The sequence below is a fragment of the Nicrophorus vespilloides genome, unplaced genomic scaffold, assembly GCF_001412225.1.
Source record: "Nicrophorus vespilloides isolate i.1.1-1 unplaced genomic scaffold, Nicve_v1.0, whole genome shotgun sequence".
Taxonomy (NCBI): Eukaryota; Metazoa; Arthropoda; class Insecta; order Coleoptera; family Silphidae; genus Nicrophorus; species Nicrophorus vespilloides.
Genome location: NW_017098530.1, coordinates 77,997 through 93,149, shown reverse-complemented (window position 1 = coordinate 93,149; position 15,153 = coordinate 77,997). Strand labels below are relative to the sequence as shown.

Sequence of the window (15,153 nt, the reverse complement as noted above, 5' to 3'; positions counted from 1 at the left end):
AATGAAGAATTATGGTCACCGGCCTCAATCAATCAGGTTTCGAAAATGTTTGAAATTTATTGAAATCAGAAGACAAAGAAAATGAAAACAAAATTATAGATGTTCTTGTCGAACAAAATGTTAAAAACTAAATATTAAAAGGTGTTTAATTCTTTAAAAATTGTTACATTATTTTTTAAAACTGCTGTTACATAATCATCATTAAATCTTGATTTAGTAATTTGTCGCTCACAAATTATCAAACCAAATTTGTTGTATTGTTGCAGGTTTAAAAAAAAGAGGAGGGCTCGAAAATATTATTAGATTTTCTTAAGTTTTAATATATTGACAAATCAAAATAGTTTTTATAAGTCTAATAATTTTATAAGTTTTTATGAATCCTACCATTATTATATATATATATATAACTATATATAAACTATATATAAGAGATATCCAAGAAGTCACTTAGTCTATACGCATTTTTGTATAAATAAACCTTCACCTACGTAACAATCTCATTGAACACAGTGTTGTATCCAACCATTATTAATATAATGTTTTAACGAACTAGAAACATCCACGGCGTATCTTAGTCGCATTAATATATACACATATAACAGCATAAAGCAAACTTAATATAAACAAAGGGGACCAAGCGTAAACATTTACATCGATACTCCATACCTTTACTCCGAATTCAAGTCCTTATTATTAACACATAATTATCATTACATGTAAATTCGTAATCAATCATATTTTTCATATAAACAAATGCATAGGATTTTGTCCCTGTCTTATAATAAATAAAACCACCAAGGCCGAATCCCGTGGGAACGCTTATTCATCAATATAATCAAACCCTACTCCCGATCACAATTCCCACCCCGTATTAATAAGAATTAACTTTGTAAGTAATATAAGTATTTTTTAGAATTAGTCTCAGTAAAACCTCCAAAGACTGATATAGTCTCAATAAAACGTTTATATGATGAGGATAGTCTCAGTAAAACCTTCAAAGACAGATAGAGTCTTAGTCAACCTATCGAAGTAACTACCTTGTTTTGGAAAAGGACCCCAAGAGTACCAATTATAATAAACTTGTTTTAAACCAATTGAATTATTTAATTCCCAACTACTGAGACTCCACAACGACAACACCAGACAATATTCCACTGTGTCCAGAATTCCATCCCTGGGACACGACAATTATTTTCTATTATCTCTTGACTTAATTAGTGGTAAAATTAACAAAGACCACAATTGTATAAATAAAATGTTTAAAAATTTATTATAATTACGTTCAAATTGTTTACTCAAACTTTATTTTCTATTATATTGTTTTTATATAATTAGAATAAATATAGGTATTATTATTAATTTTAAATAATTACTTTTTTATTTATTTATTCGTGCGGAAAAACCTAGGTCGATTGGTAGGCACATTTTGTGTCTAATAAATAAATATTTATTTATTTAACACCAATTTAGACTTAAGTATTAATAAAAAAAAATATGTAAATTATAGACAAAAAAGGACATTATGTAAAAATAAACCAAATTAATAGAAACCACTTCTGTTTTAGTAAAATTAGGAACTTTTTGAAAAGGGTATTACTCTTTCGTTAATAAAGTTATTAATAATTGAATAATTGTTTAAAAACATTTATAAGTCATTATTTGGGCTAAAGGGCAACTGAGGTCTTTCTGTCCGAAGAGAATAAATTCAATTTACAACAATAACCTACGTCAAATAACATTAAAAAGTATACAAAAAAAGTACTTTTTGTAATTGCCAAATTAATTGAATAAAAAAGGCATTCTAAAATAATCCAAATTAACTTAATCTTCTAAGTAAAAAAAAAATATGTTAAATTGGAGCTAATGGAATTACAAATGATCTCTCTGGGTAAGAGATATTTCTATATTTTTAAAGATTTTATTTTTAGTAGAGCTAGCTGTAAGCATTTAATATCAATGAAATTATTAGTGTAATAAAAGATATTAATTATATATATATATTATTTTACAAATATAATACAATAACAAATTTATGTTTAATAATTTCAAACAATTTAATTATCAATTGTTACATCTACATTTTCATATTAATTTCGAATATGTTTTAAATAATAAAAAACCTCAATTTGTTTCTAAACAATTAATAAATAGGTTTCATATTTTGTTTAGATTAATTTCGAATATATTTTCAAATGTTTAATTTGTATACCTCTGTGAAAAAATCTTTTCGATTTTATATGGTGCTTTTATTTTCTGTTCACTCTGTGATTTACTATATCATTTATCTATTGAGAGCTGCATGCTTTTAAGCACAAAGAGGTATTAAGTGTACTGTGCATTGTTTTCCACTCGATGCAAAAAAAGAGTCTCTCAAAAATTATATTATTATTTTTTTTGCGGTTTGTATCAAAATATATGTATATAGATTTATACACAGTATGTAATCTAAATGCTTCTCGAGTGTTGAGGATGAAAATCCAGATAAGGCCAATTAATCGAAAGCCTTTTATCTGCTAACCAGTATATTCTGATGATATAAATTGGCGATGGCCCAGTAAGGATCCTATAGTCAGTCCAGTGTATTCGAGTGCGTCATTCTGTATTCCGTCTAATCCTAATTACTCTGAAGGTATGCTTTTGTTTAGTGTGCATGCATGTTTGTGTTTTTTTTTAAGTTTTTGTTGGTAGATGGATGTGGGTTATTGAATATGCTTCGTGTCGGTCTGGAGATAATTGTAAGAATAATTGGATTGCATAGGGGTAGGCGACGCGTGTCGGAATCAAAATGTAAAATAGATTAGGCAGAGGCACAATATGCGTGTATAAATTTTGGGGAATCCTCTCCACCCTCGATGGCTTTCGGTGCCATAAGAGTGCAGGCTTGGTTAGATGTGTAACCATGCGGAAAATAGCGGCCGATCTCTGGTGGTGACATCTGACGTTGAATTGTTTGTTGTTCGTGGGGTTGGGCAATGGTAAGGGTGGTCGTCGTAGGCGGCTGTAGCGGCGGCATCGCTCGATGCGCTTTGCTGCTGACTGCGATTTATGATATCTGGGGGACAACAATGATATATTTGATACCGCGATGACACTTATTAAATCGTTTGTTTCACTAATCCAAAACACACTCGATCTCATCCATCGTTTTCCTGTTCGAACATAGTTTCAGAAATCAAGTTTGGAAGTCCTTATATCAATTGTAAACTACAACTTTTGTAAACTACATAATTTCAATAAATATGCAACTAATTGAATTAGAAGTGAACTGTATTAGATTTCCATTTTTTGTATTTTTCATATAATAACAGAAATATAAAAAAAATAATTGTCCCAAAAAAAATAATAAATACATGTTGCCAAAGGGCTTTTCTATAGTATATAGATATAATATCTACGTTTTATCTTGTTGTTCAGGGGACATAAAACTTTTTGCAAATATATAAAAATGTATTGCAATGATTAAGCAATTACATTTACAACAAATTATAAAACTATCTTGTTAAGTAAAGTCAACATACAACATAAAATTTAAAAAAAATATCTATCAATAATTAGTATGTGAATGTATTAACTTTTTGAATTTAAGAAACTTTAGGAAGAACTGATTTTCTAGAATACACATTATTAAACTTGGTGAAAAATTTTTACACAGATAAGTGTATGAGCAATAAACTACGTTTATATATATATTTTTATAACGATTTTCGTGTTACATCGCCATCTGTATTTGATTATATTATTAATAATTAAAAAAATATGTAGTTTTTTATTATATATGCAATATATTTTCTGTAGAAAAAAATAATATTAATTGATTCCTGGCAGATTTTTATATTTCAGATAAAAATCTTTTAGCAAATATATCATATATAATAATTATTATTGCGACAATTATATATAAATTACAACGTAATAAAATAATTAACTGTTACTCATAGATAATATTTCCTTTTATCATATAATTTTATATTAATTTCAAGTTACATTTATTTATTGCATATATATAATTTTTTCAATTCTTGTTTAAGTTAGTTGATAAACATATCATATCATCATATCACCAATATTAATTGGTTCTTTTGTTTGTTACTTTTTTAAGAAATGTCAATTTTATACAATGTGTAAGTTTTTTTTTGTATTTAATGTTTTAATTTTAATTAGAATGGTAAATTCTTTGAAGGTGTTTTTTTTGCAATACATTTTCAATATCTTTCTAAATTTCTACAATTAAGTAAACCCTTTCGAGGAATTCAAATATGGAAGCTGATTATGCGAAAATCGCTAATACTACGAAAATTATTGAAAACTCATTTTATTATTTGTTTTAGTAATTATTGAAAACGTAAAAAATAGTAAAAAAAAACTAACTTTTATTATGAAAGAAACCAAAAAAAAGAAATAGAAAAGTATAGAATTATATAAACTTTAGAAAATTGATAAAAAATATTTTAAATAAAATCAAAATTATATTTTTCATTTCAGTGATTCTTTTTAAATTTGGATTAATAAATTTTTTCAGATGAATTATAATTCACACATAATATAGATTTCATAGTACAAAGTAATAGTTTTATATTTATGCGTACATTTACATAGCGGTATAAAGGTTTTAAAATAGAATATACACGTTTAATTTATTTTTTTCCAATATAAATTTAAAGTGTATTTTACTTAAAAATGCATACAATTACATTGGATTTATTAAAATAGGCAGTATATTTACTTTACATAAGTTAGCTAACATAAACAGTAACTTAACATAGTTTATAATATTTTTTTTCTGAAATGAACTTATATTAGAATTGCATTATATTTGTTAATAAAAAAAATAGTATAAAGTTCATTATATAAGTTAAAAATATGTTATAAAATGTTATACCCAAATAAATAATTCAAATTAAATAAAAAAGGTTCATCATATTCTTTTTATTTTCTTTGGCTTGTGCTGTGCCGAGTATAAATACGCCTACAGAGCGATGTTATCTAAAAAGATTCCCCTTTAAATGCATTATCTACTTAATGTCCTGAAGGATGTTCGGAATCTGGTCCCAAAAAGATCCCCGAGATAAACGCAAACGTGATCCACATTTCGCATTAGCCCGACTCTCCTTTTTCCATTCTACTTCTATTTCTTCTATATACTATCTCTTGTTGAAAGATTTAAATCGGCAAAATGCAGCAAAATTCAATTAAAACTTCAACTGCAAACAAATAATAAATAAATTGATAATTTATATATTTTCTGGTGTATTATTAATAACATAAAATTCAAATATATACATTACAATATTAATCGTAATTTATTTATCAGTAAAATTTATGATGAAGAACATAGTTGAAATTTTTTTATGTCATACTTTTATTTTAAGTAATTTTTGTATCTAGATTTTTTGTCGTTAATACTGTATTTAAACAAACAAAGAAAAAAATAAATAAACCATTAAATTCCTTAAGTTTATGTTATAACTTATATAAATATGCGGTTGAAACACCGGCGCTTCCACATTTTCTTAAAATTTTCTCGAATAAAAAAAATTATGTAAAAAAATAAAACAAAAATTAACCCATTTTTGTACAAACCCCAATAAAGTAAAAAACAGTAATTTTAAAAACCCCTTCATTTATAATAACTAAGCAAAAAGAATATAACAGCACTTTTTTTTTCAAAAAATACAAAAAATCGGTGTATTCGGGTGGATAGCTTCAAAGCATTTTTTTCTACGCACAATGTATGTTTACATTTACAGTGACAACGTAAGGGATGCAGTTATCAATTATTTTTGGAAAATGTCCAGTATACTCTCAGGGAGTGTCTTATTTGATCTAAATAAATAATGCCGTACAATGTATCTTCTAAACTCCAAATGAGTTATTTTTTGGTCAGATGTTACAGTTTCCATACGTTCTTCATAGTTAGGTCCAACATATAGGTAAAAAGTACCCATCACAATTTCTTGTCAAGAATAACAATACAATAAGGGTTCACAGACTGATCACTTACATCAACTCCTTCCGTTTTTCTTGTTGTAATATTTATCAAATTGAAAATCAAAATCACTGTTATTTTGATAATAACTTTGACGATTGTAACAGATACTTCGACATTCTATTATCTACAATGGTTGCTGTTGCCCTAAAGCCCTTTTCGATCAGAGTATTCATCAAGTGCAGAGTAGTTGTCTAACTTTTATGGTTATATTATATAATTCTACATATTAAAAAACAAATATAAAACTACCAATGGGTACAGCGGGCAAAAATGGGTTAATTATTTGATTGCAATTTAATATTTCAAAGAAAGTCTTAAATATTAAACTCTTAAAATTATTACCATTGCACCATTGCACAATACAAAATAATTTAATAAATTGTATTTATTGACCAAACATCAATACATACGAAAAAAAAATACATTCTATACACAAATAAATTCTAACATAAAATAAAAAATATATATTAATAGGCTGGCCAAAGGACTATATATATAATAAACATATATCATAAATAAATCTGTTAGCATGTATAATAAAATAATATTAGTAAAATAATGTATGCCAAATAATAGTTGATTTTTAGTTAAAAATGGGCAATAAATCAAAGCTCAATATTTAATTTTTTTATCGGTGCTCGTACATTTTTTTATTAAGGGCTTTTATCGTCAGTTCGGTGCAGTGTAACAAACGTGCCGGCAAAAACGACGCTTTCCATGTCACAATTATTTCTGCGTGTGTCAGTCGTGATTAATGACGCAGTGAAAAACATTTTATCAGAGTCGGCGAAAGGTTTATATTTGGGGTGCGGCACTTACTGCAACCGTTGTGTACATTAAATTATGTAAAATTTATAACAGAAAATTCATCAAATTAAGAGTAAAAATAATCAAAATATCTATTATAAATGAATACACTTTCTTCAAAAATAATTAATTAAACTTTATCCACTTGTTAAATAACTTTTCTATTAAGGAATAATGAAAAGGAATATTAAGGAAAAATGAAATAAGAATTTTTATTTTGTATATGATAAACAATATGCGGTACAATAAAATTTTGAAATGATTTAATGGCTCTAGAAGAACAATTTCCGAAAATATATTAAGTATATATAATAAAATTATCATTCGTTAAATAAGTTTTATTTATAAAATTTAGTTCACAGTTACAACTTTATTTGAAAATTGTTATTTAAAAAAAACTAAGAAATATACATATTTTGTTCGAGTTATTTTTATACAAAAGTATCATTTTATATTTTTAACTAGCTAAATAAAATACATCATAGTCCAAGTCAGGGTTTCCTATAGTTTTCCTGAAAAGGAACACTTCGTAAATTCTGAAATTTTCACGAGCGATGATTCGCATAAGAAGTGACGATTAGAAGTCCCGGATTTCGCGCCTTTTACATCACTTTTAAAACTTGTGTTCACAAATTATATGTGTATATTTAATATATTAACCTTCTTCGATTTTCTTTGTCATCTTTGTTTATAGCGGACTATACTTTGCAAATATAATTTGTATTTGCTGTAATTATTATAATATATAAACACATTATGTACGCTTTTTTTATATAAACAAATATTAAAAGTATAAAGAGACCTCCACCAAGTCCCCGAATTGATACAAGTAATATAAACAAATATAAACTAACTTCACCGTGTGAGAATTGGAAAACAGTTCCTAGTGTTAGTGATCATTCTAGTTGCATCTTAGTGTTGCTTGTGATCATAAAATTTCTAAATTTGTGTTTAAACATGTTATTTATGGTGTTTTGAGCAAAATTTAATAACACTTGCATGTCTCCAAATAAAAAGCCAAAGAATTAATATGAAAAACAAAATCCTTCAAAAATCGAGACCAAGTTATAATTTATTTCCGGCAAGGAACGCATTATCGTAATTTACATTAGTTTATATGGGAATACGTGTTTCACTATACGAGTAAAAATCCGGAAATTTTGGAACGGATTAAACTCGTTAAGCGAGGTTCCACTGTACTTTAAAACGTGGTTGCGTGGTAATGTTAAATAATCAATAAATAATAACCACATCAAACGTTAATTATTAAAAAACATAGTAGTGCATCTTTGTAACACGCTGTATTTATTGAGAAAGTTGGTCTGGAGCCGGTCCTGTATGGCAAAAAAAGTCAATATATGAAATGGTTGGTTGGCAACATATGGCGGAATGTTAAATAATAATAAGAATCAAGTAAAAAAAATATGAAGGGGGATGAGGAAATAAAAAAAAAGTAATTTATGAAAATGTTTGCGATGATGATTTTGCAGGATGTCAATAGTGTTGTCTGCGTTATTCCTTGTGGGCGTAGCGTCGGGGAGACACATCGGTAACCATGGCATCGACGCCCAATTTGGACCAATCGAATTAACGGAGGCGCGACGCATATGCGCATCGCTGTGTATGGCAGGGCTCGGTGGCAAGGGCTGCGGAGAGCAATGCCAGAGCATCTCCCCCATCGACCTTCCGGTACAGTTAGCCCGGAACGAGACTAGGGATCTGCTCAGACCGCCGGCGTCCGTCTACTCGAGGCGTCGCGACGCCTGTCCACTCCTCTGCGACTACAGCCTGGGAGAGCCGCTGTGCAGCTGTTCCGCCGAAACGGCCACCTATCGCACAGACTTCTACAGCATCGACTTCGACAGGATCTGCTCGTTCTTCTGCGTCAACCACGACTACAACATCATCGGCTGCCGCTCATGCTCGATCTACAGAAACCAGAGTTACGACACCTACTCCATGCAGACCTATCGTCCGGACAGGAAGATTGATTGGGATGCCTGGTGCAGGGAGAGATGCGCCGAGGGCGACGGGGGAGTCGCCTGCAATTGCGACATACTTCCGCTATCCCTAGCCAAAATGTCGGCGCCGGAACCGGAAACCAAAGAGTAGGAAACCACATCTATCTATTATTACTATTACTGCATGACCTATGATCCACCCTAACTTATTTGACATCGAATAAATCGAGCATGTCATAATGCATTTCGACAACATCATTTCCAACAAACTTGAACCATAAGTAATCCACATCTTAACCTTCTATCACTATCCTTCAAATAAAATCATATTTATTTTATTTATAATGTTACAACAACAAAAAAAATTCAAAAAAAAAACAAAAATATTTTTATAACTTGTTTATGTGAAGTTATAAAACACTATATTTTATTATTAGCATTAAGTGTTTTGATGTCGCAAACGTAAATCAATCAATTTAAGCAAAATACCTTCATAATAAAAAAATATGGAATCTTGAGGAACACCCATCACCAAATAAGTTATTAGCCTTAAATTGATCGAATTTGACGATTGCGACTTGTTCAGAATGTTGGCTTATTAGTCAATATATCAATCTACGACTTGATTTACTGCAAATTCCTACAGAATTCACCTAGAAAATGTCAACGTGACGAAGAGAAAGTGTAATTTGTAAGTACCTGCTTGATTCTAAATTAAATATATATGTAAAATAAATATAAACATGTAAAAGCGACAAATATCGTGAAATGTCTTCCAAATGCATTGTAAATATTTAAATAAGTTCTTTTAGTACAAGATAATATATATACATAACATTTCGATTACATATCCGTAGATATGCAAATCTCTTCCGTTTCTTGAATGATTCTATATTTAGCTATAGAATGATCATATCATGGAATTTTCTTCGGTGTAAATATAAATGTAATTAATTAAATTTAACAAAAAAAATTCGGAACAAAAAGATGCACCCTCCGAGGGTTCTAGATATTTTTCCTACTTAAGGTCAATACTACTTGTATTCATTTGTATCTAATCTCTTTGCGTGTAACCGTAAGGGAATCAAGGGGAGATTTAGTAATGTTGTTAACATAACCAAAGTTTTTAGGCTGCCAATGTACAAACAACAAAATTATTATAATATTAATGTCATAGATTTTACTTTGTTTTCTTTGTTTTTTTTAATTGTATCCATTGCGTATAGTGAAATGTGTAATAATACATTTTAATTCATTTAAAATTTCTCTTTCATTTTGATGATCGTTATAAAATACATAAAGATATATAATATATATTTATGGAAACTGTTGTGTAAAGACAATAACTATTTTAGGAATATTTCAATGTTAAATTGTAATTAAATAATATATGTGTAATGAATAAATAAATATCTATTACGGTTTATTGTGTCGAACGTATGTAATTGAAAATAAAAATGCAATTGAAAAAAAAATCTCATCCTTTTTTTTAAATATCCCGAATCCTTAAATGAATCAATCCACAAATATTTGAAAGCTTCCCCAACCTTTTTTCTACATTGACCCCTTTGAAAAACAAATTGTTTTCAATAGACCCCAAATATTTATACATTGTAATGCACAAATATCGACAATAGTCAAGTTGCTCTTGGTAAAGACAATTTATTGCTGGATATTTTGTTATATTTTTTAACAAACCTTTTAAAATCAAGTGTAAAAATATATTTAATCGATTTCTTGTTTTTTGTAATAATAAGTAAGAATTGGGACATATTTTCTACGAATGTCTTTCAGTTCCAAAATTTGGCAAATCCACATATTTTAAAATTGATAGATTTCAACATTATTTTTACATAATTGCGCAAAAATCCATATCAATATTATATTTATGGTCAGGATTAATCACAGGTGCGGTGTGTGCAGAATCAACCACCAACAATATTCATTAAAGTAAAACACTGAATATCCTCCAGCAAGTTAACAGCAACCGTGGCGTTCCAGTTGCCAAGACTGAATCTGATTACCAAATCCCCGCTGAAGGAGTGCGTGCCCCGATCATGCAAAGATGTTGGTCTTACGCTCCAAAGTGCTGACCCCATCAATTCACTAAACCCTTTCCAAAATTTCGCTTGTTTAGATTATGAAATTGTTTATTACTTATTTATGGATAAATTGGTATAAATCATTTTTACTAATGAGTAATTATATTATTTAAGAAAGAACATTTATTTTTATTTGCCATACTTTGAACCAAAGTGCTATTACCTAAGTAATTTGTTATTATAATTTTGAAATTATGAACTAAAATCAAATTACCAATTTCCAACCCTATATTTTCTAAATATTTGATTATTGCCAAAGTGTAGCAGATTTCAGATAATAAATAAAAGTTAAAGAAAAAAATTCGAATGCTATTAATAAATTATTGGTGAAATATAAATGCTCCCTCTGTCCGAAAATATAGTATACATTATATTTTTTTTGTCCGAAAATATGATATATATTTGCGAAAAAAATCAAATAAAATTAAAATTAAATATAAAAAAAATAAATTAATTTTAAAAATAATAATAATAATATTTATTGCAACAAATATATATATTGGTTGGTTTGTTGTGTCCAACCATTATTATTGTAATTGTTATTATTAGTATAGTGTGACAGGTTATCGTCTTGTAGGTTAACTTCAGTAGTATATTGATGCTCTGGGATTCCACTATTTCCTTTCACTGTGAACCTGATGTCGTGTCCCACGGGATGGAATTCTGGACACAGTGGAATATTATCTGGTGTTGTTGTTGTGGAGTCTCAGTAGTTAGGAATTAAATAATTCAATTGGTTTAAAAGAAGTTTATTATAGTTGGTCCCAAGAGTACTTGTCTTTGAAGGTTTTACTGAGACTAATTCTAAATAGTTATTCTACTTACAAAGTTAATTCTTATTAATACGGGGTGGGAGTTGTGATCGGGAGTAGGGTTTGATTATATTGATGACTAAGCGTTCCCACGTGGTGGTTTGTTTATTATAAGACCGGGACAAATTCCTATGCATTTGTTTATATGAAAAAGATGATCGATTACGATTGTACATGTTACGATCATTATGTGTTTATAATAAGGACTTGAATTCGGTATAAAGGTATAGGAGTATCGATGGGAATGTTTACGCTTTGTTTATAATAAAGTGTATCGAACTGGAATCACGGTAGAGATTCCTTTATGCTAATGTTTATATAATAATGCGACTAAGAGACGCCTTGGATGTCTCTAGTTCGTTAATGCACTAAGCTAATTTAAAAAAAAATTGCAATTTTAAATTTTTTATTTATATATTTGTAATACAATGATATAGGGTGTGGTATTAAATGTAGACTGCTATGGGCTTTAGCCTCTTTCAACCTTCTGTTATTAAGGTTTTACAAACAACTAAACTAATAATAACAATTACAATAATAATGGTTGGACACAACACTGATGCTATCCTTAACACTGTTATTGTCCATTGACTTCGCTGAAGGTCCATATGCTGAGACTTATTCATTTCACTGTCCATCTGTGATGAACGATGGCCCTATTGCTGCAAGCACCGGGAGGGCTCACACAAAGGGTCTGGCTTGAACAGGATTCGAACCGTCGCCGCTTCGATCGTGGTAAGGCGACTTAACCATTCGAAGAAAATGAAAATCAAATTGTTTTGCTACAAAGAGCTTTGTTGTTTAAAGATATCGTCATTTCTCGACGATTTATATATAAACTTCGGCACAATATTTACATTCTCCGTATTGAGTTTGTGCTGTATGTCAGATCTTGTTCTTCATATAATATAATATTACAGTTGCAACGTTGTTCATTAGTTTATTACTTCCATTTGGCATCTCTTCTTTGTAAATTTACGTTATAATGGGTTAAAATGGACTATTTTATTTTTCATAAAAAAAAACTAATTGTTGGTATTCAAATTCAAACTTAACTCAAAAGCAACACCTGTCAAATATGTTACAATAAACCAATTATTAAAACGTTCTTTAAAGTGATTGCTTTATTGTAGTTCTTTCACATTAATTGATCAGTTAATAATTGAAGAAAAAAAAAGTTTGTAAAAGAAATTATTTCATTATTTTTAAAATCTTTGGTATATTGTTCGAAAAGCTTTGTTTAATAAAAATTTAACACAAATATTGAATTCATATTTTCACAGGAGTTTTCACTTTATAAATATCAAATTATGAACAAGTCAATTAAGTCATATAAGTGCGGAAATAGGAGCAGAAGTGAAAATAGGATTCACAAATAAATAACACATTTGAATACATTGATAAGCCAAGATCGATCCAGGAATTTACAACATTTTAAATTACTAATTAATAAAATATCCCGACAGTTACAAAATCAAATGGGATCAATTACCAAAATCAAATAATTTTTTAGCGCAACTATTCAATATTTAACTACAAAAAAAATAATTACTAGAAATATTCTCGATCTATTATACAAGATAAAAAATAACTTGTCATATAATTATTATAACATGATATCTGGAGAATATAATGTTTCAGGTAAAAATTGAATACATGTATGTTTGCATATTTGTATTCTTCGACATATATTTTATTAGTTTATTTCTTCTTTTGCATCAGCAAACAAAAATGATATTAATTAAAGAGATATAATTGATGAAATTACGGGTGCGGACGCTCGTCACAATAATAATTAAACAGAGTTGGACAATTCAGATGGCGCCCCATTACTTGTAGCACAATGAAACACAAGTTATAAACTATTAATTTTACTTTTCCACATAATTCAAGTTTCCGAAATCAAAGATTTTGCGACATAAAAGTTATAGATGTGTTTATAATTAATAATTTAAAAAGAAGTGTTCTTCTTTTCTGGCGCAATTTATGAAACCGACCCCGATAGATAATATTGAAACCAGTATGGTATACAATTGTGGGATGAAACTGGCTGTATCCCAAAGGTTTGTATCAAAATGCATAAGAAATATTATTAGCATGATAAAATAAATACAACAAATATATTTAGTAGTGTAGAGTTATCATATAAATTTAAGTTAATTACTATTATTGTTTATAATCATAATAATGGTAAACAACATCATCAAATGATTTGGGTCAGTTTGGTATCCACTTGAACAGTGATTTTCAAAGTGAGGGTCGCAGGGGGGTCGCGTAAAATATTTGCAAAAATGACAGATCAATCCTGGTTGTTTTTCTACATACACCCATGTTTTGGGGGGTCGCATAAACTTTTAAGTCCAAAAGGGGGTAGCGGACCAAATAGTTTGAAAATGGATAAAACAACAACGTGCATTTTAGATTTTGATACTTTTCTTTTACTGGAAAGCCAAATGCCACTAAAGAAATAACTTTTTTTTTTATGCTTTTTAAGGAGAAGTTGCTTTAGCTGATGACTGTTAATTTCAGCCTGAAAGATCAAGTGGAATGTCAACCAAAAATAATGATGAATTGAAGACATCGATCGAGAATAACCCACACTACACGTTAATTAATTAATAGATCAAAATGGTATTAATCATACATAATAAGTAAAAATATATATAGATATAAATTTCGAATTTTAGTGAAAAATCAGCAGTTTCCTGGCAACCCAATACAAATATAGATGAACCTTTAGATTAAATATTTTTGAAAGGCTTTTGCAAACTGAGCTGTATTAGTGTATGCAACTTAACTTACATAAATACTTTTAGCATAAACTATCATTTTCAGTTTGAGTGATGAGAAAAGTGATATGCAAACAAATCATTGTCAGAGCCGCTGGAACCCCGGCTCGAATTGTCTCTCCTATGTTTTTTAAAACCTGTAAACCAGACTAGCTGTAATTGCAGTAATTGACATGTTGAATATCCTGTTGAAGTAGAAACAAATTGTTGAAATATGACCAATCATTTTATTATACATATCAGATAACCAACCATAATTCTTTGTGGAGTACAAAGAACTTATTCCACAGAAACATATCTGGATATAAATGTGTTAACATAATCAATTACTTGGCAAATTAAAAGTGCTTCAGTACATAAAGTCAGTGGAATCACTGAAGATAAGATTACTATATTTCTCATGCAAAAAAATAGATACATATTATATTATATGATTATTTTCAGCGAAAATATTCTTTTATTTCTGTATTTCAATTAAGAGATAAATTACGATATTCCTAATGTGTGGGTAGAAGTCTAGCCCTTTCCATGATTTTTTTTGTATGTATACAATCAATTTTACTGATGTAATAATAAATCTTATATATGTTGTCTGGAATTTGTAAAAAACAATGTTGCTATTAATAATGACTTATTATTATAGTAGTTAAAAATAATATAAATGTTGGTCATAAGTTTATTTATTAGAAAAAA

The 15,153-nt window shown here is 28.7% G+C and overlaps 1 protein-coding gene across 1 annotated transcript; it reads left to right on the top strand.

Annotated features, from left to right (window-relative positions):
• The first annotated feature begins 8,272 nt into the window (after positions 1-8,272).
• Positions 8,273-9,971, top strand: LOC108562664. Its single transcript, XM_017921079.1, has one exon. The coding sequence runs from the start codon at positions 8,288-8,290 to the stop codon at positions 8,906-8,908; it is 621 nt and encodes a 206-aa protein (XP_017776568.1). The 5' UTR covers positions 8,273-8,287; the 3' UTR covers positions 8,909-9,971.
• Positions 9,972-15,153: the final 5,182 nt, after the last annotated feature.